The 25,011-nt window shown below is 47.2% G+C and overlaps 1 protein-coding gene across 2 annotated transcripts in view; it reads right to left on the bottom strand.

Annotated features, from left to right (window-relative positions):
* The window catches only part of FAF1 (Fas associated factor 1), a 154,117-nt gene that overhangs the window by 116,818 nt on the left and 12,288 nt on the right, over nt 1-25,011 (bottom strand). For both annotated transcript variants that reach the window (XM_082052281.1, XM_082052282.1), the window contains exons 2-6: nt 18,646-18,714; nt 6,985-7,031; nt 4,765-4,973; nt 1,473-1,564; nt 1,029-1,117 (exon numbers count right to left, since the gene is read on the bottom strand). In XM_082052281.1, the coding sequence (XP_081908407.1) occupies nt 1,029-1,117; nt 1,473-1,564; nt 4,765-4,973; nt 6,985-7,031; nt 18,646-18,714 (506 nt within the window). The remainder of the gene's footprint in view (nt 1-1,028; nt 1,118-1,472; nt 1,565-4,764; nt 4,974-6,984; nt 7,032-18,645; nt 18,715-25,011) is intronic.

The following is a 25,011-nucleotide window of genomic DNA, read 5'->3' as shown; positions in this document are numbered from 1 at the left end:
ATGTGCTGCTTAAGTACAATGGTTTATTGTCCCCGTGACCACAGTTCCTGTAAGCACCTCCAGTTCAGCACCGCTCCACTCCTCCTGTTACGGTGCCACGACTCCCTCTCTTCATGCTTCTTTCCTTTATTATTATAACTCGTATCAGCACTCTTATGTCCTCCGCGGGCAGGAGGTTATGCGCACAAGTACCTTTTAGTAGCACATGAAGTACGTTTAGGAAAAGGGTTGTTTATTTCTGTTGATTGTCACCTGTAGCACGTTCTCCTGCGCACAAGGGCGGGAAGCGCCCCGGCTCGGGCGCCACCTGGCGGCTGCCCGAACACCGCCCGTGCCCGCACGGGGCGCACGGTCCCGCACGGAGCGCACGGGTCCCGCACGGGTCCCGCACGGGGCGCACGGGGCGCACGGCCTGCCCGTCATGGGAGGGCAGGAGAAAACAAGCCGAGGTGACCCGTGTAATCACAGCACGTCATAGAGTAACGATTCCATGTGCTATACAATAACATTTCATTTTCAGTCCTTGGAAATACTAACATAGGAACAGGCACCATTAACCGAGTATTCAAATCAGTAATAAGATACATCCAGCTCCGTTAGGGAAAATGGATTATTTAGCCTATCTACATACACTTTTAAAGTCTAAGAAGGTAAGATAAAATAATGTAACAAACATTCCAGAAAAGTTCTCGCTTGTTGGCAACGATGTGTACAATTTTCTGTTAAACGAACCAACAATGCAGTAAGCTATGAAAGGCCGGCGCTCAGTCCCACAGGGACTAGATTTTTGTTAAACTGAAGTCATCGCACCTGGAAGGTGTCAAAGTGGCCACAAGCGGTGCATGTCCACACCAAGGTTTTATAAACCTTGAGCGACCTCCGTCCCCACAGGCGGTGCTGAGGCGCGTCCCCGCGCTGCCTCGCGCAGCCAGAACGCTGGGGACGGACTCAGACCCTGCAGGGTGCTGCGCTCACGACAGACAGACACACCAAATCGCTCGAGTAGCACGGACGGCCAAAACACTTACCCAGAATGAGTCGAAGAAGGAGGAGGCAGGTCAGGTGTTAGAACATAAAGACAATTATTTTTTGGCAAGTGTAGAGTTTTTAAAACAGTCTGAGGGGAGAAAAATCATTATAAATATAAAACGTTCACCGATTTTGACATATTATTTTTTTCTTTTAATTATTGCTACTTATTTACAATACCACCACATATTTTGTTTCAAGATCTACTTACTGTTAATTTAATAACATTCATTTTTTAGATGGGCCATGTTATATATAAAACAACACAACTGAAGTGATTTGTCCCTATGCATTGGCAATGTTTTACTTTAAGAATTCCTCGTGTGCCACTCAACACATCTAACACTGCTTGAAACTCACAATTCTCACCTTGTAATTCCCACCCACAGGCGCCCAGTTTGAAACCCTGAATTCAGTCAACTGAATTACAGTGGAAAACTTACACTATCATCTACATCACCAGTCTTCCATCCTTTTAACAGCATTTTAGATGCAGGAATCTGAAGTTCATTTTCTAGAATATGTTTGATATCCCCTAAAGAGAAAACAGAGAAAAGATATAAAATATCACATTTACCACTTTACTTCAGACAGCACTGACTTCTAGTTAAAAAGAAGTGCAAGGCAAAATTTACTATGAAAACAGTCTTAGTTTGGTAACCCTTGTAACGTACACTTCCAAACAGTAAAGGACAAATGGAGCTAAGAAAAGAGTCCCATAAAGAATGAACGATTGGAGAACCACATGAGCATTGGATGATTTGGACATATATTGAGTAGTTCTACATTGCTCCTGCAAGACACGCACACCTGCAGGTGCACACTATCCGGAGCAATGCACTTCACCAGCAATAAACAGGGTGGGTGTTTTTGATACCCAGTTCCATTCTCAACAATCCTTACTTAGAGAACTGGAGTGTTCACGCAGTGCGACTGCTCCGACAGCTTTTTCAAGTTTTTGCGATGCTCTCCTCTCCCTGTAGTTACTACAGTCATAAAGCAATTCAGGCTGGAAGGCACCTCAGGAGACCAGCTAGCCCGAGCCCAGCTCAAAGGCCTAATTAAGCCAGCTTTGTCAAGGATTTGTCCAGCTGACTCTTCAACGCCTCTGGGGATGGAGGCACCTTAGGCACCCCATTCCAGTAGTTCACCCCTCGCACAACTAAACTAAAACAAATCCTTCTGTCTAAGAGGAATTTTCAGTGTTGCTCATTGTGTCCATCGGTTCTCATCTTATTGTGCACCTCAAAAAAAGGGTCTGGCTCCATCTTCTCTGTATCCTCCCACCAGGTATTTGTAGACAGGAGCGAGGTCTCCATCTCCCCCTTTGTCTTCCCTATGCTGACCAACCCCAGGTGTCTGTGCTTCTGCTCCCACGCCGCCGTGTGCCCCAGCCCCGGACTGTCTTGCTGGCACTGCAGAATGTCAACGTCTTTCTTGCACTGAAGACGTCTAAACTGGACACAGTGCTCCACGCACAGTCTCTCAAGTGCTGAATAGAGGGGAATAATTACTTCCCTGGATCCACTCCGAGATCCCTGTTCTACGAAGCTGCATTCAAGTCAGTCCTCAGCCAGTTATCAGATGGGATAAATGGAGTTACCCTACCCCACGTGCAGGACTTCAACCTTGTTATCACCAAACTCCATGAGGATCCTGTCAGTCACTTCTCCAGGCTGTCCAGGTCCCACTAAACAGCAGCCTCGCCCTCCAGAATATCAGCCTCTTTCTCTGATGTGGTATTCCCGTGAGCATCCCAAGAGTGCTCTCCTCCTTAACAACCAGGTTTTCCATAAAGACATTAAACAACACTGGCCCCAGAATCAACCCAAGGGACATCCCTACACTGGTTCACCAGTCAGACTTGGAGCCCAGCAGTCCAGGCAACTATCTATCAACCTCGTAAGCCCACTTATCCAGTCCTTGTATTAATAACATGACTCTAAGAATACTGCAGCATTGTGCCAAAGGCCTTTCTAAAGTCAAAGTGACATCCACCATTCTCCCCTTCTCCACAGAGCCAGTCATCAAATCATGAAAGTCAAGTAATGTTGATTAGACAGAGTTTGCCCCTAGTAAATCCACGCTGGCTGTTCCAAATCATCTTCTTTTCTTTCCTGTGCTCAGAAAGGTCTTCCAGAAAGATTTTATCCATAAATTTTCCATGGACCAAGTTCAGCAATCATCATTGAACAGCAGGCTCACATTTTCCTTAGCCTTTCTTTTCACGCTGATGTACTTAACAGAAGCCCTTCTAATCCCTCAGTGTTTTCAGCTCCACCCAAGCTTTGCTCTTCCAAACTCCAAACCTGCATACTCTGGCAACACCTCCGTATTCCTCCCGGGCAGCCCATCTCTACCTTCTACGATCTGGGTACTTCTCTGCATTTAGTCAGAGTTCCGTGTTGTTCCGTGCTGGCCGCCTGCGATGCTTGCTCCTCTCTCTGCAAGCTGGAAGGGGCTGTTCTCGTGCTCTGAAGAGGTTGTCCTTGAAGAGCTACCAGCTCCCTGGGGCTCCCATGTCCTCCAGGACAATCTCTCACAGGATCCTGCTCAGCAGATCCCTGAAAGAGCCAAAAATCTTCTCTCCTGAAGGCCACAGTTGAGATTCTATTGGCCTTGCTCACTTCTCTTAGGACTTCAAACACCAGGCCGTCCTCAATCCTCATATGCCAAGATACAGAGCAGAGTTCTACAGTGGTTGCTTATGCCCTACAGCTTAATCATTTATACCTGAAAGAAGTTATTAAGAAAGCAAAAATAAAGTATTACAGCCGCAAAATTCTGATGTGATCAGACTTTCTATCTGCTTTGCACAGATGCGACTCAGGGTGGTGCAGCAGAAAACATGAAACACTGATCGAGCATCCAAACGATCACCACTAGGTGGCACCAGCCAATACCAAATCCAACGCTAAAAAGGCAAATCAAGAGCTTCGTTTCAAAATCTCATCCCAGACATAAGGCTCCAGCACTGAAAATTGTTTTGATAAACTATTTCTTCAAGCAGTTCCTTACTTTGATCTATCTAGAGTTTCACTAAAATGAAAAATTAAAAGAATACTCTTTGTCCGCAGCAAAAGTAAATTAACTCATAGTGTGGGGAACGTAAGCAATAGCATCCCCTGCAACCTTAACAGTGGTATATTTCTAAGATACTGTTACAAAATGCATCAGTTTTAGGATAAAGACACTAAAACTTATAAAATAAACTTAATTTGCACAAACAAGGCAAATACAAATTCAGAAAGTAATGCAACAATAGTCTTCACACCGGAAAGAATTCCTCTAAGTCTTGTCTCTAATCCCACACAGGACGAGATGCCGTACAGATTTGAAAAGGAAATGCCAAGATCAGCCGCTTATTAGTAGATTGCATCTACACTAATTCTACCCCAAATTACTTTCATGCCTCAACTTAATCCGTAATCTCTGGTTTGTTTCTGAAGCAAGTTTATAAGAAAACTGGTTTTCAGAGTAAATACCTGATAGATACTAACCTTTAGAGCTGCTTAGGTTTTGTTTGTTGTTTGGGTTTTAAGCTGCAAAGAGATTTTTAAATGGCTAGTAGCTCTGCAGCCTGCGTTGTCTGGGCAATTTTTTCTTCTTTGAAGGGTTTTGCTTTGCTTTGCCTTTTTTTAAGATTTGGATTGGGAAAGGCGGGGTCTTTTTGATTTGTTTTCGTGTTAACCATTTTACCACAACAGTTTTCAGCTCAGTTTTAGGAATCCTTACCAACTGTGGAGCTGTCTTCAAGCACGACATCCACATTCCTGTCTCTGTACTCTACCCTGAAGTCGAGCATTCGAGGTTGCCTTTCCACTATTTGTCTAGATGGCACTACATGGCGAAATGCTGAGGAAGAGGAAGGCGTTGACGAAGCTGCTGTAGAATGACTTGTGGGGCCATACGCTGGTCCGTGTAAAGTCTCTCCACCGTACTCACTGAAAGACACACAGATGAGGGTTAAACAGAACAGCTTGATCTGTTTCAATAAAAGTTAGCAAAGCAAAATCAACAGTATTATTCACTTACTGAGGCCCACAGCACACACCGCTGGAACAAACTACTCTGTCACATCTGAAAATAGTTTCATTAATAACTAGAAAATAACTTTCATATCAGCAGTATTAACATTTCAGTGACACAGAAGAGTTGTAGGAGAACAGCTTAGGTGACAAATAAGAACTTAAGCTGCTATTTCGGTCTAAAGTTCACTACGTAATTAATATCAGAATTTTCCTGAGAAGGAGGATTATTTCCTGTTCCAGGAGTGCTGTGACCATATAAAAATTGGCACCATGGCAACAACCACCTTTCTACATCATTGGGCTAGTATCACATGGGAATTAGAATATGAAATAAAGCTTAAACTGGAGGCAGGATTGGCAGTTTGGCCTCCCCAGGTCCCAGCACAGGGACGGTCGCTGCCCTGGGCCTGCTGGCCACACCAGTGCTGGTACCAGCCAGGATCCTGTGGCCTCTGGCCACACGCTGGCTCATGTTCAGCCGCTGTCACCAACGCCCCCAGGGCCTTTTCCAGCCGCTCTCCCCAGCTGCAGCGTCCATGGGGTTGGTGTGACCCACGTGCAGGACCCAGCACTTGGCCTTGTTAAACCTCAGACAACTGGCCTCGGCCCATCGATCCAGCCGGGCCAGACCCCCCTGTATGGCCTCTGCCCTCCAGCAGGTCAACACTCCACCCAACCTGGTGTCATCTGCAAACTTACTAAGGGTGCACCCAGTCCCCTCATCCAGACCACTGATAAAGAGATTAAACAGAAGTGGCCCCAGCTGAGCCCCGGGGACACCACTCGTGATCCAGCACCGGCTGGCCGTGGCTCCGCTCGCCGCCGCCCTTGGGCCCGGCCCTCCAGCCAGGTTATCGCCCCGCGCAGGGTGCACCCACCGTGAGCAGCACGTTCCTCCAGAACACTGTGAGAAACACCGTCAAGGCTTCATGTTTCAGACATTCCAGGATTTTGAATGGAAATGCTTTAACGTCAGGACTTACTAACACAGGCAGAAAGAGAGCTCAACACCACCAGGCCCGGGTCTCAAATGCACTAGGCAGGCCCTGTGTTAAATAAACCTCTAGTAACTGTACTGAGCAAATAAGGGTTTATCCTGGATTGAACCTGACTCTCTTTGAGCGACAGCATTAGTAAGTATTGACAGAGATGCCAAAACACCACTTCACCTACATCATATGTCTTTTTTCATCATTAAAATAAACTTTTCAAAATAGTATATTTAGTACTTTTCTAAACAGAATTTTAAGCACTATTTTACTGTCTTTCTCAAGTAGCTCAGTTCCTGTTCTGCTGTTTTCAGCTGCCTCATGGGCACTTAGGAGCTCACACCTCAGCGACTTCAGTATCCAGGTATCAGATGTACACAAGTCAAAGTGAACTCAGAAGCTGAAGGAAAATCAGTAAAGCCACTTTCAGAGGGAGCAACCTTGCTTTATGTAGCACAGTATCTACTGCCTGTAACTCAATCACCAAAAAAAACAGCCCACACTACAAAAATACAGGCATTTTTGGCTGGGGAAAGGGAAGCATAGAATACCAATACCTTTAAAAATGCATATGGAAAAAACAGTTAACCAGGAGCATCTGTGGCTTTGCCTTGTACATTTTTAGGCCCTTGGGGCAGGGAGGGGGAAGTCCTGATATGTACCAACATGCAGACTCGGTAAAGAGACAACCCTGCGCACAATGGCCCAACAACCAATTCATTAAAAATAAACTTATTTGAATAACTACTTGAGCTGGTCCTCCATCAACACGGGAAAAACTGAATGTTAAATCAGCTTTGTCAGGAATTGAATTTGTGGCTCTAGAAACTGGTTTAAAAGGAGAATTACATCATCTCTGTAGGACTCGGGAACAAAAATCTAACTGTTACACAGCACCATTTTCAGTGTGCGCTACCGCAGCCTTCTGCGCTTACCTTTGCAGAATGCCGTTCTCCTGTGGTATTACACCATTTATAGCTGCCTGGAAAGAGAAAACAGACTTTGAGTCAAGCATACAGATCAACAAAAATAAACCTGAACTTCTATAATATGCTATAAAGAGTGATTGGTTTGCTTTAAAATACACCATTAAATGTTCTCCATTCCATGAATATTCTTGGTAAACAACTTGGTCATTGAAATATGTGCTTGAAATAAAAACGATGTCTAAGTGAAAACGAACATGAACTGAAGCTCGGACTCCGATGTGTGTGATGGATTTCCCAGGTGGGATTGCATGGTTCCTGCTCAGTAAGTCTAACACTCTGCACACTTGGTACATACAGCTCTCGGGCACACTGAGCTAATGTGCACAGAGCCGGCTGCCAGACAGCACGTACACAGATCTGGTGTCCCCAGAAGCATCAGACCCGCACGCACCGCTGAACCGCGCGCTGCAGGTCTGGGGTGCTCACGAACCGCTGGACCGGGCCAACAGCTGCCGCAGAGCACACGCGCCCCACCGCCCCGCAGCCCACCGCTGCTGCCGCAACACCGCCCGCCAGGAGCAACGGGAACGACAGGGATGACCACCCCAACCCAAACAGTCTGTAAAGGGAAATCTCTTTCAAGAGAAGTTTATGCTGTTAAATAGGACCCCAGATCATCAGAAGAACCAAAATGCTACTGGCAGGTGTGTAAGTACAAACCTGGCAAGCTGCACTCAGATTTGGTCTCATTCGAAATTAGAGTTATTACCTATAAAAGCATTTCAATGAATTCTATCCCCTACTGAAATGCATTATTTTTAGAACAGCCACAAGGTACTGCCGTTGCAAGGTCAAAACCCTCCTCCTGACAAAACTGTGTCCTCAGCCCGTAACAGCACCGCTCCATTTCACCTTCCAGAAACGGTCAGTGCATTTATACCACATCTGATGCTAGAGAAGTTTGTATAAACTTTGAAATTATATGTAAGTCAGGATGGGTGCTTAATAAACACAAATCTTGATATTGCCTAATTTTAAACACTATGCTTTATTTTTCTATGAATATATAAGCATGAATTTTTACCATTTCCATTAATATCTAAGGCTACATAAAGTCAAAGTATTTCTGCTGAACTCAGCTAAGTAACCATGGTATTGCAATAAGATTTGTCATGTATTTAGGGCTAAACATTGCATAAATAGTATTTTAAAAAGCAGACGAGGAAAAGGGTCACAGGCATCTGTCAGCTACAGCAACTACCATAAGGCTATATCAAATTACAATGGAAACGAAGCTTCCTACCAGATCAGTTTTTAAATCAGTTATCCGCCATACACAGTAATAGTCAGTGGTTTCATGTTAACATGTCTCACTTGTCATCACCGTGGTTTTTGCAGTCACACACGGCTCTTGATCGTGTTCATCTAATAAACCTCCAGGAAAAAGCAGGAGGGTTTGGTTTGCTTGGGTTTCTCTGGATTGGTTCCCTACCCCATACTCTCCAGCAACATACGTTCCATTCCTGTCAATCAACAGGTAAAGTCGGTTGAAAGACAAAACTATCCTTTATTTTGCATCTGTAGGACAGAGAGCAAATACGGGGCTTTGTCCCAGCCAACCAGCACTAACGACGACCTGCGACAGAACATCCCTTTTCCCCAAGAAGCTGCTTCAGCTCTGCAGACACATCTCACAGCACGGCGCTGCCAGGCTGCTCCCGCAGGGCTCACGTCTCAGTCTCAGAGGGTTAAGTCAGCCCAAACCTCTTCTAAGCCTAGCTAGAGGGGTTAAATACCATAGAGGCTCCCAGCCATCTTCTTTAAAACCCAATAACTCGCTTCTTCACGTCCCCAGCTTTGTAAACCTCATGACATTTAAGGGGCACAGAAGTAAGAAAAAACAGCAGCAGAATTATGTACTTTTTTGATGGCAAGACCTCTATTAACCACATGGTAAAAATAAAGAGTCCGTACACTGTTTGCTAAGCAAGACTAAAATCATGTAGACGGCAAATGGCAGCAGTGCACAGGTAGGTATGGCATAAATATGAAATACCTTCTTACAAGACATCTGTATGTAAACCCTGCAAAGGAAATAAGAAAAGGGAACAGCCGTCTGCTTTAGGATTTCACAGGATGAAGGCTGTGCCAGTTCCAGGCTGTTCTTCCCCAGCGCAGAGCCCCCTCTGAGAAGGGGTCGGGGCTCTGTGCTTAAGGAAACACTCAAAGATATTACAGTTTTTTGTCTTTCCAAACAGGGATCATTCAATCATCAAAACCAGCCTGTGTGACTAATATACACTAGTTTAAAAGACGTATTACCCTTGAAACAATTTTTATGACAGGTGCAATAAATCTGTTTATGAGTTATTAAATATAAAGATAGCACATCTGGCTCAGAAAATTCCTTCAGCTCCCGATAAGGTATTGCTGCGAGTGCTACCCGGGAAGCATGGCTGCGCCCGTGTCCCCGCCACACACCGGGCGCCCCCCGTGTCCCCGCTGCCCGCCAGGCATCCCCCGTGTCCCCGCCACACACCGGGCGCCCCCCGTGTCCCCGCCGGGCGCCCCCCGTGTCCCCGCTGCCCGCCGGGCGCCCCCCGTGTCCCCGCCACACACCGGGCGCCCCCCGTGTCCCCGCTGCCCGCCGGGCACCCCCCGTGTCCCCGCCGGGCACCCCCCGTGTCCCCGCCGCCCGCCGGGCACTCCCCGTGTCCCCGCCGGGCGCCCCCCGTGTCCCCGCCGCCCGCCGGCCCCGCAGCCGCAGCAGGAGCTGCCTGTCCTGGCGCTGGCTGCAGAACTACAGGAGCTGTTGATTTCCCCAAGCCAGAAGCCTCAGGTGTATCCCAGTGCTACCCACACAAACCGCCCTGTAACGCTGCTCCAACTTGGAGCGGAGGAACAGAAGCAGGACAGTTATTGTTTCCATTACAATATTCAAACATCACCAGGCCCACCATTTATTTTAGGAAATTACAAGCCGAATTCAGTTATTCTTGATATATACACTTTGGCTATGGATGTTAGTCATATATCCAGGAACAGATATGATGTAATATTGGACCAATAAGTGCCAATTACAAAGGTGCAATAGCAATACTTCTTTGGGGTGTTCGTTTCAGCAGCAAGCTTCCGGAATCAAAACATTAAATCTAACTCTGTTGTCTCCTGCAAACGCAGGAAACAGTAAAGCAATAGGGTTAATAAAAGGTTACCCAATTCATTAATAGTTTGTGCAACCCAGAAACTCTGTGGCATTCTACAAACAAACTGAAATTATTTAAGTGCCTAAAGAATGTTGTGAAGCAGACTGTGAAATATAAAGGGAATATTAACTCAAATAGACTAGTCACTCTGACTAGATGTGACCATCTTTATGAGTACAAAACAGCGTTAGTGAGAAAAACAAGAACTGTTTCTTAATAACCTGATGAAGCAACAACATTGATGACTTCTCTCAAAATACGCAGTTATAGTAGTAATCATTTAAAAGCAATTAAGCAGATCTTACAGTGACTCTCATCCCAGGGGAATGAGTGTCCTATGTACAATTACGAATATGGTAGACAGCACAAAAGCTGAACTTCCAGTTCAAAATACATGGTAGTCATCACTAAGTTTGAAAATGGACTAGATTTGCCAGTCAGGTTATTTAAAAACAGAAGTCTACGTATAACGATTGTATAGTTAAACAAGGTGGGGAAATCCTTCCTCCTCCTCAACTACAGATGGGAGGTTTTATTTCCAGTGGCGTTTCGATGAACTCTCTCGATACTCTAAAGCGGAGCCAGACAGAAGCGCAGTCAAGGCCTTTGCAGGGGGCGCGGTGGGGGATGCCGCCCCCCACCCCAGACGCTCAGCAGGCCTGGCTGCCAGACACGGGCCCTTTGAAGCCTCCCCGGGCCCCGGCCCAGCGGCAGCAAGAGCCACCGGCACGAGCCGCAGGTTCCCCAGAAACGACCTGGGAACCTGGCATGAGCGAAACAGAGCTCGGGAAGCACAAGGAAAGATCCGCCTTCCCTATGGAGTATTAGAAACCATGGCTCCAGGCAAAGGAAGAAACGAAGCTCAAGCAGCACGGTGCTGGAGGAACAGCCCTTCCAGAGAGGAGGCGTGGGAGACTAGACGCCGGTCACACGGGAGAGCTGCACGAGTTTCACTGAGCTGAATACCCGTATCGGCCTAATGCAACCAGTACAAGGGCATGTCCAGATCATCCTACACAGAATTGTAAAAGCCTTTTTAGGTTTGACTGAATTCAGCAAGTAACACCACTCCAGTCTACTTTACAAAGGCCACACTGAGCTTCACATTTGCTGAGCTGAAAATTAAGAAGGTTTACATTAAACAAACACAACACAGAAATGAGAAATAGACACGGGGTCACAGGAAACACCACAGTAGATGATTTGATCCAAAGTCCAAACGGTATCAACTGCTTCAACCAACCGCACTTTGCCAAGGGCTCATTTGCTCATGGGTATCTTCTTCCAACCCCGACTTTCTGTAGGTCTGACACATTCAGATTTCTGGTCATTATATTGTGTTTGTTCTGTTCCACTGAATGGAACAGCATCATAACCAACGGATTTAATTAGCTCTATGAAACTCAGTAAGAGCTTTATTTGATTGAAGGGTTCTTTTATTATGACTTCCAAAAAACTATATTCTTCCCCAAATGCTACAAATATAGATTCTACTTTTGGTTTTAAATGTCTGGTAAGCTAAAACAACAGCGACAATTCTGCATTTTGTGTCTTTCCTGCTCATTTTGCCCCTTCCTCCTGTCACCTGTCTATTCACCGCACACGGGGAAGCTCTGCTCGCGCCCCGCCAGCAGCCAGGACGGCCCTGAGGAACGGGCCCGCGAGGACGGCCCTGAGGAACGGGCCCGCGAGGACGGCCCTGAGGAACGGGCCTGAGGAACGGGCCTGCGAGGACGGCCCTGAGGAACGGCCCTGAGGAACGGGCCCGCGAGGACGGCCCTGAGGAACGGGCACTGCGAGGTGCGAGGACGGCCCTGAGGAACGGGCACTGCGAGGTGCGAGGACGGCCCTGAGGAACGGGCGCTGCGAGGACGGGCCTGAGGAACGGGCACTGCGAGGACGGGCCTGAGGAACGGGCACTGCGAGGTGTGAGAACGGCCCTGAGGAACGGGCACCGCGAGGACGGCCCTGAGGAACGGGCCCGCGAGGACGGCCCTGAGGAACGGGCACTGCCAGGACGGCCCTGAGGAACGGGCACTGCGAGGACGGCCCCGAGGAACGGGCACTGCCAGGACGGCCCTGAGGAACGGGCACTGCCAGGACGGCCCTGAGGAACGGGCACTGCGAGGACGGCCCTGAGGAACGGGCACTGCGAGGACGGCCCTGAGGAACGGGCACTGCGAGGTGCGAGGACTATGTCTTGAAATATAGCAAAAAAGGTTGCTTGGGTTTGTCACACTACAGAGAAACAAACTAACAAAAAACCACAAATAGGCAAACAAAACAAAACAAACGGAAACCCATTTCAATATTTGACTGACCCTTTCAGCATTTACTCTCAGATTATGTCTCAGTCTGACTACACAAGTGAATCTAACACCAAATCCCACATAGCAGACCTCAGTGCAGGATAACAGTGCGGTTTGGGTCCTGCAGAACTGAGAATGGTAACGGTTCTGGTTTGGAAACACCAGCCAGTACTGATCTGTGCTCTCAATCCATCTTGCCTGAGGATCACTCAGGATTTGCTGAATTTAAACAAAGAACAGGTTTTTAAAAGCTGAAAGTGTACTGAAATGCACTAGAAGACCCTCATTAAGCAATCTGTAACACACAAGAAAAACTATTTCTTCTATTTTGTATTTTATTATATATTTCCACAGCACCAAAAGGGTCACTTATACTACTCTGTTTACAATTGCAATTTGATTGCAATTAATTCTACTCCTAATTTGGGCTAAATGTGACATTTCCCCTGAAATACAATATTCTTACTCTAATTTTGCTGCTTTCTGTTATAAACTGTTTATCCTAAAGATCTAAAACCCATTTTTTATTTGGTATTTGAACAAAACAAACAGATGATGAAGCTCCAAACGCTCTGTTCAATGGGCAGCTTAAAAAAATACGGAAACAAAACCCCAAACCGAACCAACGTTATCCTGACAGGAAGAGCCAATCACTGAACGATAAGGGATAAAGCATTAGTGAGACAAAACCTGTGTGAAAGCAGCGAAAACGCAAAAGTGAATCTTAAATGGCTTCCAAACCATAAGTGTGTGCCCAAGGAGCATATTTTACATGCAACAGCCCAGCGGAACAGGAGAAGCGCCAAGGTTCACGCGCTCCCGCTGCGCACAGGGGTGTTGGCACAGCGGACGAGGCGCGGGGCTCCGCTGCGTGCGGGTGTTCCCGCAAGAACAGCAAAGCCTCTGAAATACGGTCCTCTAATAACTCTCTTCTTGGCAAATACTAATTTGGGTTTGTATTTTCAACAGAGCCGACAGTAACGGGTAATGCCAGACGCAGAGCTGTCGAAACGTTTGTCCCGAACCCTGACACAGCGGTGCCAGGACCTGGATAAGAAGCGAGACTGTGGACAGACTTCCACTGGGATCGGTTTGCAGCGACAGAAAAGGAGAACCCTTGGGAACAAACACCAGATGTTTTACTGACCGACGCTGACAAAAACCGAGTGCAAGCGCGAGTCGAACACCGCGGTCACTGTGGATTAACGAAACCCAGGTTTACTGAAATGGGCCGTAATGCAGTCGCTTTGTCCTGCCCCCAGACTGTATTTTGAGACTCCCAGGCAGAGGAACGTGGCTCCCGTGCAGCTTCACACAACTCTAAACCTCCTGTTACAGCAAGCGTGCAATGTGCTGTCCTAAACAAGAAACCCCATAGAACCTGCAGAAATACCAGTCATTTCAGCCGAGAGGCTTCCACACAGAAGATACGCTATCACCTTCCTACGCACACGGCTACTCTGCACCCATTATACTTCAGCAAGCAATGACTGCTACGCGTTCAGGTTCTAGCAAGCGCGTCAGCCCGCGCCCGCAGCTCCTGCCGCACGCGCTGGCCCCTGCCGCACGCGCTGGCCCCTGCCGCACGCGCTGGCCCCTGCCGCACGCGCTGGCCCCTGCCGCACGCGCTGGCGCGGCCCCGGCTCCACCAGTCTCACAGCACTTCCCAGCGCCAGACGTGGGTTACACCCACAGAGTCTTCACACAACGCCAACATGTGTCCCCATCGTGGTTAAAGTGTAACCAAAAGCTGTAATTGAACTACAATGACATGTCTTCTATGCATTCTGCTTTATTTCAGCTTGCTTTCTTTACAACAAACATACTTGATGAAAAACTGCAAAACAATAGAATTGCTAATAAAGCAAAAAATCAACATTTCATCAAAAAACACCACATGAATATACCCATACAGATGATTCACTTCATCAGCAAGCGAGCACGCGCTGAAATAGCTCACAATTAGCACTCCCGATGTGGTTTCCCATCGCTCCCCACCTCCTTGGTGGCTCCAGCACGCTGCTCCCCGTAGCCCCCGTGCCACGGAACTGACTGGGAAGCCTTTCAGCAGGCACACACACTGCGGCGGTCCTGGGGAACAGCCACACAGCCCTTTCACTTTACATTGTCACCGCCTAATTCCCCAACAAAGCCTAACCTCCGTCACAGATTCATAACTGGATTTATTTTCCTAGCGCAATGAAAATAAATAACACAGACAGATTTGGAAGAAGTTTATGTATCGGTATCTGAGCTGAAACTCTATTTCAGCAGGAGTAAAGGAAAATGATCTATTCTGAACTATCGACTCAAAACTCATTCGTATAGGAAGGGAAAGGAGTAGACACGTATATGTAGCTTAGTCACTAACATCACAACTTTTTACACTAATACTGCTTCCCCTTCTGACTTATTAGAAAGGAATGCTGCTCCTTGATATCAAAACGTATTCTGTTACTCCTAAACCACGAGGCTGGACAGCAGGAGCCAGATTAAACCAAGGCTATGCCCGAAAAGCGTCTGTGTGCTGAACTCCCACGCTTCTATCCTTCTCCTAATTACTTTATGCAAATTTGAATGGCAACACTGAAATGCGCAGCTGGGACGGCCGCCCCGCAGCAACGTGCTTTTTGTTCCGTTTTTAAAATAATGTTCTTTTTAATACCGCAGGTTGTTACAACATCCCCGCTCTTAGCAAGCGGCACCTCCACTGAAAAGCTGTGAAAACATAAAGGCTGTTAAACCATAGGCAGCCCACTGCCCAAGCACTGATCAATACTAACAGAACACCTATGTGAGATCTAGCTATACATTTGAAAAGTGGAGAATCTCAAGCCGAAGTACATAACCTCCAATTCGTCTCCAGTATTTCTCTGGACACCTCCCGACAACCCAGCTCTCCCAGGAGCAGACAAAGCAAGTTCATTCAAATAAAACCAGGAAGAACTGTCAAGATATTCAGCTATTATTATTATTATTATTATTATTATCTGTGCAGATCTTCCGTACCTCACAGAACACCTGAAACACTTCACCACCCAGCCTGTAATCAGTAGTCAGGGCATGGTGTTCTAATCCAGAAAAAACGACTGAAAAGCAGCCCCTGAGCTGCCGCCCGTGCAGCAGCCCGAGCCAGGGCAAGGCACCGCGGCACGGGAGCGGCACCGCGGCACGGGAGCGGCACCGCGGCACGGGAGCGGCACCGCCGCCGGCGCTGAGACGCGGCCCCGGCGCCGCACACGGAGCCCTGGGCAGCGCTCGCCCGCTCACTGCCATCTCCAGCCCCAAACAGAGCCCAGCAACCAGGCACCTGGGAAATACGGGTTCCTGTGTCACTTCAAACCGCTGCAAACGTGATTTGAACACTGTAAAGCATACACAACTCTCAGACATTTAAATGAGATTGATTTAGTTCCCAAAGATAAATTAAGAGCAATTTATTTTGTCGTAAGTATCCCATATAGAGGAATAGACATGAAGACTTCTAAATACTTAATATTCTTAATACTTAAGTCCAGAAATAGGAAGCTGATCTTTCAGTTCAAAACCAAAAGGAAAACAGAATTCAGATGAATTCTTAATAAAATAAGTGGCTACCAGAAAAACTAAACCACGGAAGGAGTTCTTACGCTCCAGCTCAGGCCTGGCTTGGTTTCAGGGCAGGACCAAATGTCCGAAAGATACAAGTGCAGTAACACTCACTGAGGTAACAAGAAAGTATCGGGTTAAAATGTCACCGGTGTCTAAAACCCACCAGCAAAACCGAGTCCAAGGATGACAGGGGAACCCTTGCCAAAACCATCACTGCTTTGCTACTATCTGCAGGATCTGTGAACCAAGCCCTACAAGGTTTGTTCTCCTTGCAAATAAGAAGTTTTGTTCTGCACTGAATAAAATATTTAGTACCAAGCAAAAGGATTTTTTAAATTTTTTTGCTCTCCAAGACCTTTGGTTCAACTGAAACCAAGCCTTCCCACCTTCGCAATGGATTGGCACTGAATCTGTACGTGACTACTGAATCAAAGGCATAAAACACACACACACACACAACCCACCACAAACGGACAACATGCATTTAATTTTAAAATTAAAAATGCTACATTTCTCATAAGTCACGAGCCTTTTTTATGTGCTGCCTTGACTTTTGAAATGCTATAACCCCTTGCCTAGCAAAGAGATGCTTGATTCTTTCCCAAGCCATGAGCTCCTTTTCTCCTTACCTTCCCATTTCTTTTGTCTCCTCCCTCCTCACCCTTCCGCTTCCAACTCCCCGTTAGACGAGCACCATGCGGTTTTCAGTCCCTCTCCTACACAAAGGCTGCTTTAGTAAAGACAGCCAGTGTCTCTAATGACGGGCTCTCAGGGCATCTTCTGCACTGCTACTCTTCCCAATATTTTCCTCCACAACTCACCATTTCCTTTCACAGACTCCCCTCTCATTCATCTTCTATTTAGTTGCCAGAACTACGTACTATCCCGAAGCACCTTTTACATCCCCAATTTTATTTCCTTTCTTACTTTGCCTATGCCTTTTTTAAGCTTGCATTTTTGGGTCACTACTTCTCTTCCCACTGTATTCTACTTCTAGATCATCTCACATCACCAATAAAATTAAGTATTTAAAGCCATTTTCATAGCAATTCTCATAGCTTTAAATACTTCACTATCCCTTTCTGCTTGTTCTGGAGTCTCAAAATAAAAGAAAAATCAAAAAAACAAATCCTCTTAGTTGTTCCTACCATTTTCATTGTAATTCTCTCAGCCAGCCTCACCTGTGAGCAGTAATTGTAAAGCATATACCTCACAATCTACAAATGCCACCAAAGCGCACCGGCGGGTGTGAGGGACGCGCGGGACCTTGGCAGCCTGAGCAGAGCGCGCGGGGCCGCCCCGCCGACACCTGCCCGCTCAGAGCGCCCGCAGCGGCGCCACGAGCCAGGACGCAGGAGACGGCTCCACCCAGCTCAGGCGCGGCTCCGTCTGCAGACACCCGCACACGCGCTCCTTCCGCCGGCCGCTGTCTCGCTCCTGCTTGTACCATGACACCGCAAAGACTCCGGACACCTTGGTCAACACTCATTTTAAACATCTGGTTTCCAGTGTCTGGAGTACATAGTGCTTGTTTGCAGTGGGCTACAATATCACACGTCATTTTAATTGTTATGCCGTAAAAGAAACAGAATACTCACTCTAACAAACTCAGTTTAAAACCCCATCCTGACCTCTTTGATACCTTGTTTGTAATTACTAAAACAGAACAATAAACTGGGAATCCCATGTGGCACACAGGCGAAACTGTATCTACAGGCAATTTTGGAAAATCTCATTTATTTGCTTTAAGTAATTTTCTAACAGTTTGGACTGGTCCAAAAAAAGGAAATCAAAGGGATTACAGTTCAAATGAAGATCACTTGCCTGTTAATTAAGTTGGTTCTATTTTACACTTGTAAACCTTAAGAAAATGGATTAATACTTTCTTTCTATATCCTGATAATCCTATGCAGAGTCTTAAAATACCTCAGACTGTTTCGCTTGGTTTATTGGTTTCCTCCTATTTGTCTGCGTACTGAACCTTGTCACAAACCAGAAGACAGAGTGTTTTGGGATGAGTTTGTTCGCTGTGGTTTTTGTTTGTGTATAACTGCGTCTGGAAAACACCCAATCTAAATAATGTATGGCCTTCCTCTCTAACGCCGTTCTGTACAACAACTGAAAATAGAAGAGCAACTATCTTATTTCTGAACTAAAAGCATATGAAAGATTGAAGCGATTTTATTTTCCGTTTCTTCCACAGGCACCAAAATCTTCATTAATCTTGTGTATATACACAGGATATCTTCTAGAAATGCCACCCTTGATAATACTATGCATACAATTAACCAAAAGGAAACCAAACACAATATGAAACATCGATTTAAAGGAAGAGAAACAAATCAAAAAGGCATGAAGACAATCATGTATCAGGGTATATACAACCCAGTATTGCGTTAATTTGGTAATGAGGCGTTAGCAGAGCAGAAACACTCTGCATAGAACCTGCTTGCCCCCACCACAAACACACCAAACGTGGGGCGAAGATCACAGTCCCAGCAAGACGGCACATCCCTGTTACATGAGGCTGATCTGGGAAGTCATTTTCTTAGAACACTTACCACTAAATCCCAGTTATTTTGTTCAAGCAACGTTATAGCTTCATCGATATTTTCAATACCAGTACACGCCTGAAAAGAAAAAGAAGCAGTAAACAGAATTAAAAGCATTGATCAAAATCAGAGTACTAACACTTACAATTTAATTCATTTCAGCAGAAAGACAGGAAAGGTATAGGTATTTCATTTCTGTTAGGAGAGGGTCATCCAGAAATTGTATTTCAAGTGTTAAACATCAAACATTTGGCTATAATTCCCTGTTTCACCAGAGGACTATTGTGTAACCTTGAGCAAGCCACCCAGGGAAGCAAGACAAAGTAGTTACTTGTAAAACTAGGACAATAGTGCTGTCCCATAAGGGTGTTTTGAGAACTCCACATTCAATACTACGAACACTCATACAACGCCCTTAAAAAATACCTTAAAAGGCAGTTTGGTGTTTGGAGCGGCTGACGTGTTTTGTTTAAAGCCAAACCCACAACTATAAATCCCGCTGCCCCCACCACCACCTTGCACCCTGCTCGCTCTGGCTGTCACACCTGCCCTGCACGTGGAACAAAAGGTGGCAATCAGAGCATCGACTCACTACTGCATGTACAAATGAGCCCCTTTGTGAAGGTATTTAAAATGAAGACTATATAATGAAACATTTATAATGTTTTCCTTTCAAACAAAACACCTGCACATTGTTCTAGCCCCATACTCTGGCTTTACCTAGTGCAAGAAACCTAATACAGCAGCATTCTCAAAGCAGTGATAAGATCCCACTAACTGGCACTGTGAACGGAGCTCAGTTCCAGGCGCGAGCGCGCAGCTGCGCCCGCGCAGCCCCGACGAGCACGCTGCCCGCCCTTCGCACCCACGCACGGACCGCCCGCTGCAGCACGCAGCGCTGCTGCTCGGCCTGCCGCGGGGCAGCTGCTGTTCACACGGAGGACATCGGGCACTTCACCAGAGGGGAAAAAGGGAAACGGTTACATTCTTTTGAATTTACCTTTCGCCCTGACCCAAGCTTTGCTCTGTACTGGAGCACGCAGGAGTTCAGACTTCCACGAGATCTGAACCATGGGAATGTCCCTTCTGCTCCACCACGCAGCTATGTAAAAACAAGTTTACATAAAATCCACCCAAACCTCCATGTAAAAAATCCAACCTTGCCACAGTAATAGACAGCAGCAAACACGTCAGTTTTTCCTGATTCCAAAGATATATAGTCCTATTTCTCCTTTATGTGATAAGAGAAAAAGGGGTCTAGGCACAAAAACAGACACTTTTTTTTCTGCCAGGACATAAAAAGCCAGCAGGTCATACATTTTTCCATGCTCCGATTTGTCTCCCAATTTATAATACTAAAGAAACAAAAAGGAGAAATGTCAGAAATTCAAGGCAAACTGTGTCTTCCCAATGCAACGCTGAAGAACTCCATGCTTACGGAGCATCACCTGCAGCATGTCCACACAAAACGGACCGTTCTGGAGGACCAGAAGGATGGCACATACACAGTTCAGACTCTGCCTGCAGGGGGAGGCAGCAGCTTCTGCTGATCTCCAACACGGCCAGACCGATTCTCTCCGCAAGAACACAGAGTCTCTTCCCTTGCTCACAGCATGCTGTGGTAACACTGAATTTCAATGACTCTGCATCGAAAGCACTAAAAGTTTTTTAATACAGTTTTGCTCTTCAGAAGCATCGTTCTGCCTTCTCTTCCATTACTTTTGGCAGCGACTTCTGAAGTTAAAACGCTTGCACACGTTCCCCAGCCAGCGCGAGGGCTCCATGCGCTGCCGGGGCAGCTGGAGGAGCTGTCACTTCTGAAGTCACCGCGGGGCTCACGCAGCCATGAACCCGCCACCGGAACCGGAGCGGACAGCCCTGCTGCAAGGTGCTCGCACTGCCAGAACAGGTGTTGCAGAAACGACAGTCCGAGGTTCTGCTTACAGTTAAAGGAAAGACACTTAGAAAGCTGGTCATTACCAAAATTAAGAGTTACTACTTCCCATTTATCAGCCCTGCAAATTCTGCGTGACTTTGCCAGTGAGTATTAGTAAGTTGTGTTCCCATCTACGATGAGAACCTGACCAACAAACGTGCTGCCTTCAGCCCTGGGCTGTGCAGATGGAGTGAGGAGAGGGCGGCTGAATGCTGGCTCAGCTCCGGGCTTTCGCTGCCCCGGGGCCACTGCCCTGCGGCTCGGCCCACGCGCACCTGGCCACGGGCACCTCGCAGCCTGGAACCGCGAGCCCATTCCGCTCCGCCCGGCGCCTCTTCACCTCCGAGAAACCGAACAGAGCACGCACAGAAAGGAGTCAGCTCATCACTGTGGAAGCACAGTAAGTAAGAACTAATTCACTTGCATGTCTACATCCTTCCTAAATCATCTCGTTGGTGGTTTAAAATCCAAAACAGAACCCCGCTCCTGCTCTCTTCGCAACACAGAGCCATCGGGGCAGCGAGAGCGGAAGGCAACCAAACACCGCGCAAAAACCAAAACCATCGCAATTCTTAACACCCAAGAGCTGCAGTTTTGTTGAAAACCCTTGGATCACTTTTACAATCAATTTTAACATCTTATTTTGAGCAGTTCTAACACCAAGATTTCATTTTCCATATGGAATATTTTTGCTAGTTGTCAATAAAACAGAAAAGAAGCATTTCTGACTGACAACAGTGAATGAGTGTGTGCTACTTATTCACACAACCCAAAACAGACGTTCCAAGATCTCCCTCAACACCCTGCTAATACCATAGTTGCAGCAAACTACAGTTTCAGAAAAATATGTCAGCATTCAGACAGCACACACAACCACGTAGGAACCCTGCCTCAAGTCACGAGCCATCGGCGCACCAACAGCAAAGTAAACTCAAGAAAATCCTCTGCTTTGCGTGCCTGCAATTTTCGCTCAGAAACGGAGCCCAGCGCAGCCCCCGCCGCGAGGGGCTCCGCGCTCAGCACAGCCTGCGGGGAGCGCGCCGACACCGGCGCCTCCTGCGGGCAACAGAACCCACCGGGTCCGGTTCCTCCCAGGTTTGCCTCTCAGCCCTGATTGCAAGGGCTGACTTGACATTTTCCTACGGCTGGAATATCTATAAGGACTCCTTTTGGTGGAGTTCTTTCCATTTCCCTGGCTGAATGTTTATGAATTCAGGAATAATTTAACCGGTAGGAGTCCAGAGGACACCTGGGCACCGTAAGGCTCTTTGCCTTACCTAGGGTGGCAGACTCCGAGATTACCTATTTACAAACACATGAAGATTTTTGCTCATTTTTATGCCTTTCACTCTACCCAAGCATGGAACAAATGAAAATAATGGAGTAGAAAAAAAAATATTAAATTTGCACAGAAATAGAAGAAAAAAAAAATCTCCCAACATATAGCAAAGCAGATGAGCTCCAAAGACACAAAAACACACAAAAACACATCCTTGTTACTAAGTGAGTAAAGTGATACTAGTTGAGGAGAAATACATTTTTTTATTCACAGAATTTATTCAGCTTTATTTCCATAAGAGCCCTACTTAATAATGGGCATTAAATATTGTACGAGAACATTCCTACCAGGCTACTACCAAACCTGATTCAGTCAACAACCAGCACATCCTGAGTCACCAAACGGAAAGAGAGACATCACCATGGCAAAGGTAAAACCCGCGGGGCTCACCGATTTGTAAACCTTTACACATCAAAAAGAAACCACATCATTTTGTTTCAAGGACGAAAGGGAACAAGAGGTAGAACCAGTTCCTCCTCCCGCCGCATATCCTCTAAATCCAGGAGAGCATTTTTGCTCTTCGCAGCAGCTCCAGCTGGTTTGTTTTCAGACCACACCAGAGGAAAATGAACATGACAATGAGAAAACTATTGCTTTGCACTGAACACACAAAATCAGATTCTGAATACAAAGCTACCGAATGTTAAATCAACTTTCTTCGCATCCTGCTTTCCAGGCCAGGTAATTGTTTCCACCAGGTAGACTGAGATTTGCATAATAAAGTTGCAGAGCACTGCTTCAAATTTTCTTCAGGTTGCTCCACAGATGAACCATCACCTTAGCGATGGAGAGCTCACCCTGCAAGGATTCAAAGCCAGCCACTGCGGGTCCTGCTCAACTGGCACAGCAACCTTAATCACTGTCACATAAAAGCAGCAAAGTAGCCACCGAGGAAACAATTCAGTAGGAGAAAAGTCGGAGGGCAGACAGCCGTCAAGGCGCTGGAGACAAACCCAGGAGGTGCTTCCAGAAAGCCATCACGCAGGATGACAGACTCGCTGCGCCAGATCCCCGCAGGGCGGCCTGACCCCGGCAGCCGCAACAGCTGGATGGGGCCTGAGCCCCCGGTGAGCCGGCGCGGGCCCGCGCCCTCCGCAGCCTGCGGGCAGCTGCGCTCCCGGCCGGCAGCGCCGCGAGGAGAGCGCCCGCCGGCACCTGCGCAGGGACCCGGCAGCTGCGCACGGCGAAGCTGGGAGGACAACTGCGGCTCTCACACTGAGAGCTGTTTCTTCTGCAAAAGCTGGGAAAGAACAAACAGCTGCGGCCGACTCGAACCCCGAGCCGGGCTCCGGCTGCCCCGCAGGCAGCGCGCGGCAGGTGCTGCACAGAAGCTGGGAGCAAACGGTATTCGGCAGCAAGGCAGAATTTGTCTCACCTGTGGCACCATTCCCCTTCTTGCCAAGGCAAAACGCAGCAATCAAAAGTATCCAGGAGACCGGATTTAGCCTAACAGCCGGTGGCTGGGCACGGAGGACTCAGAAGCCTGCCTCTCCCAACATGTTTGTTGAACAGTTCCATGTTTCCTTTGACTACAAATAGCAGTAGTTCCTCCAAACAGGGACCATCTCTAAGCTAACCCTAACTAGGCTTTAGCCTAGAACATTGTGCATGACAGGTTCAGGCCCACTACAACCAGGCAGACAGGGGGCTGTGAATAACACCATGCACCAGTCTCTCCTGTAAATGTCAGCTGGGGCAAACAATACAAAAACCTCACTTTGTGCCTAACTTATGTCCACATGCACTCTGCAATGCAAGTACCATGCTCAGCCCACATAACCAAAACGATAACATTGGAGCCACAGCTCCAAGTACCGAGAACAGCAACAAACTCGGCCAACTGATCTGCAGGGTAGGGTCACACCAGGTGTCCACTACAGACATTCTCCCTCTCACTAATATTGCATGCTTCTGTCTCGGAATAAGTCTAAGCTACTGTGATTCAGTCTGATGCCTAGACCTCAGACATGGAAACAGCTGATACAGACTCGTCTATGCTGCATTAAAAAGGGGAAAAGAGCTTTCTGTCATCAGCATTTTGTTGCAACTGTTGCCCAGTCCAACTACAACGACCAAAGGAACAACTACATTAAGGCATCACAAGACTCAACAGGTGAGATCACCTGGGAAGAAAAGCTTTCACCCTTTGGGATCTCCTTCAAAAGCCCATAAAGCCAGCATTACTACACCTCCATCCCCTGCAACCGCACAGACAGCACCCTAGGAAATGCTGACTTTTCAAAGTACTCAATAAATTTTTACCACTAGATATAGCAATGAGCTAACTCTATTCCATAAAGATGTACGGGGTTTAAAGATAAATCAAACACACTGGCAAAGAACAAATATTGTTAAAATCAATTCACTCTCCCTTTGTTAACCTACTCTTCAAAAAGAGACAAGGGGCACAGAAAACTCTTTACGTACGGGCCACTAACCTGCTCAGAAAGATGCCTGAATTCTCCAGGTCAGCAGCTCGGAACCAGAGTAACTCGGAGCTGTTCTCAGTAGCATATGAGATAGAGCAAAGGACATTACTTATCTCCTTGCATACTTCCCCTCCAACATAACCAAAATGTAGTTTGCTGGTTTATTCAGCTCACAGCCAGACAGATCTGGTCACAGACAACATGTCCCATCAGGTTTTGCAGATTCCCAAGACACTCCACAGCCTCTCTGGGTAGCTTGTTCCAGTGCTTCACCACCTTCACTGGCATCTTTTTCCCTATATTTAGTTACAGGATCCCTTGCTGTAACCTGTATCCGCTGCCTCTCATCCTAGGACTGTGCACCTCCAAGAGAAATGTGATTCTACATTGTCTGCTATCACACACTGCAGCTAAGACAGCAACTAGATACCCCTTAACCTCCTCTTCCAAGCCGCAGGACCCGCTCCCGGCCGCACCGGTCGCACAACCCGCTGCAGCCTCCTCCCGCCGGGCACACGGCTGCGACGGACGGGGCTGCACACAGCGCTCCCGGCGCCGCAGAGAACGGCCTCCCAGTGTCCTGCGGCCCTGGTGCCGCCGCTGTGTGGCCGCAGCTCCCACTGGAAGAATGCACCATTCCCTGTCTAGGCATTCCTAATAAAAACAACAAC

This window comes from Streptopelia decaocto, assembly GCF_964273445.1.
Source record: "Streptopelia decaocto genome assembly, chromosome: 5".
Classification (NCBI taxonomy): Eukaryota; Metazoa; Chordata; class Aves; order Columbiformes; family Columbidae; genus Streptopelia; species Streptopelia decaocto.
Note: the sequence above shows the minus strand (reverse complement) of the source record. Positions and strands in the feature narration are given on the sequence as shown.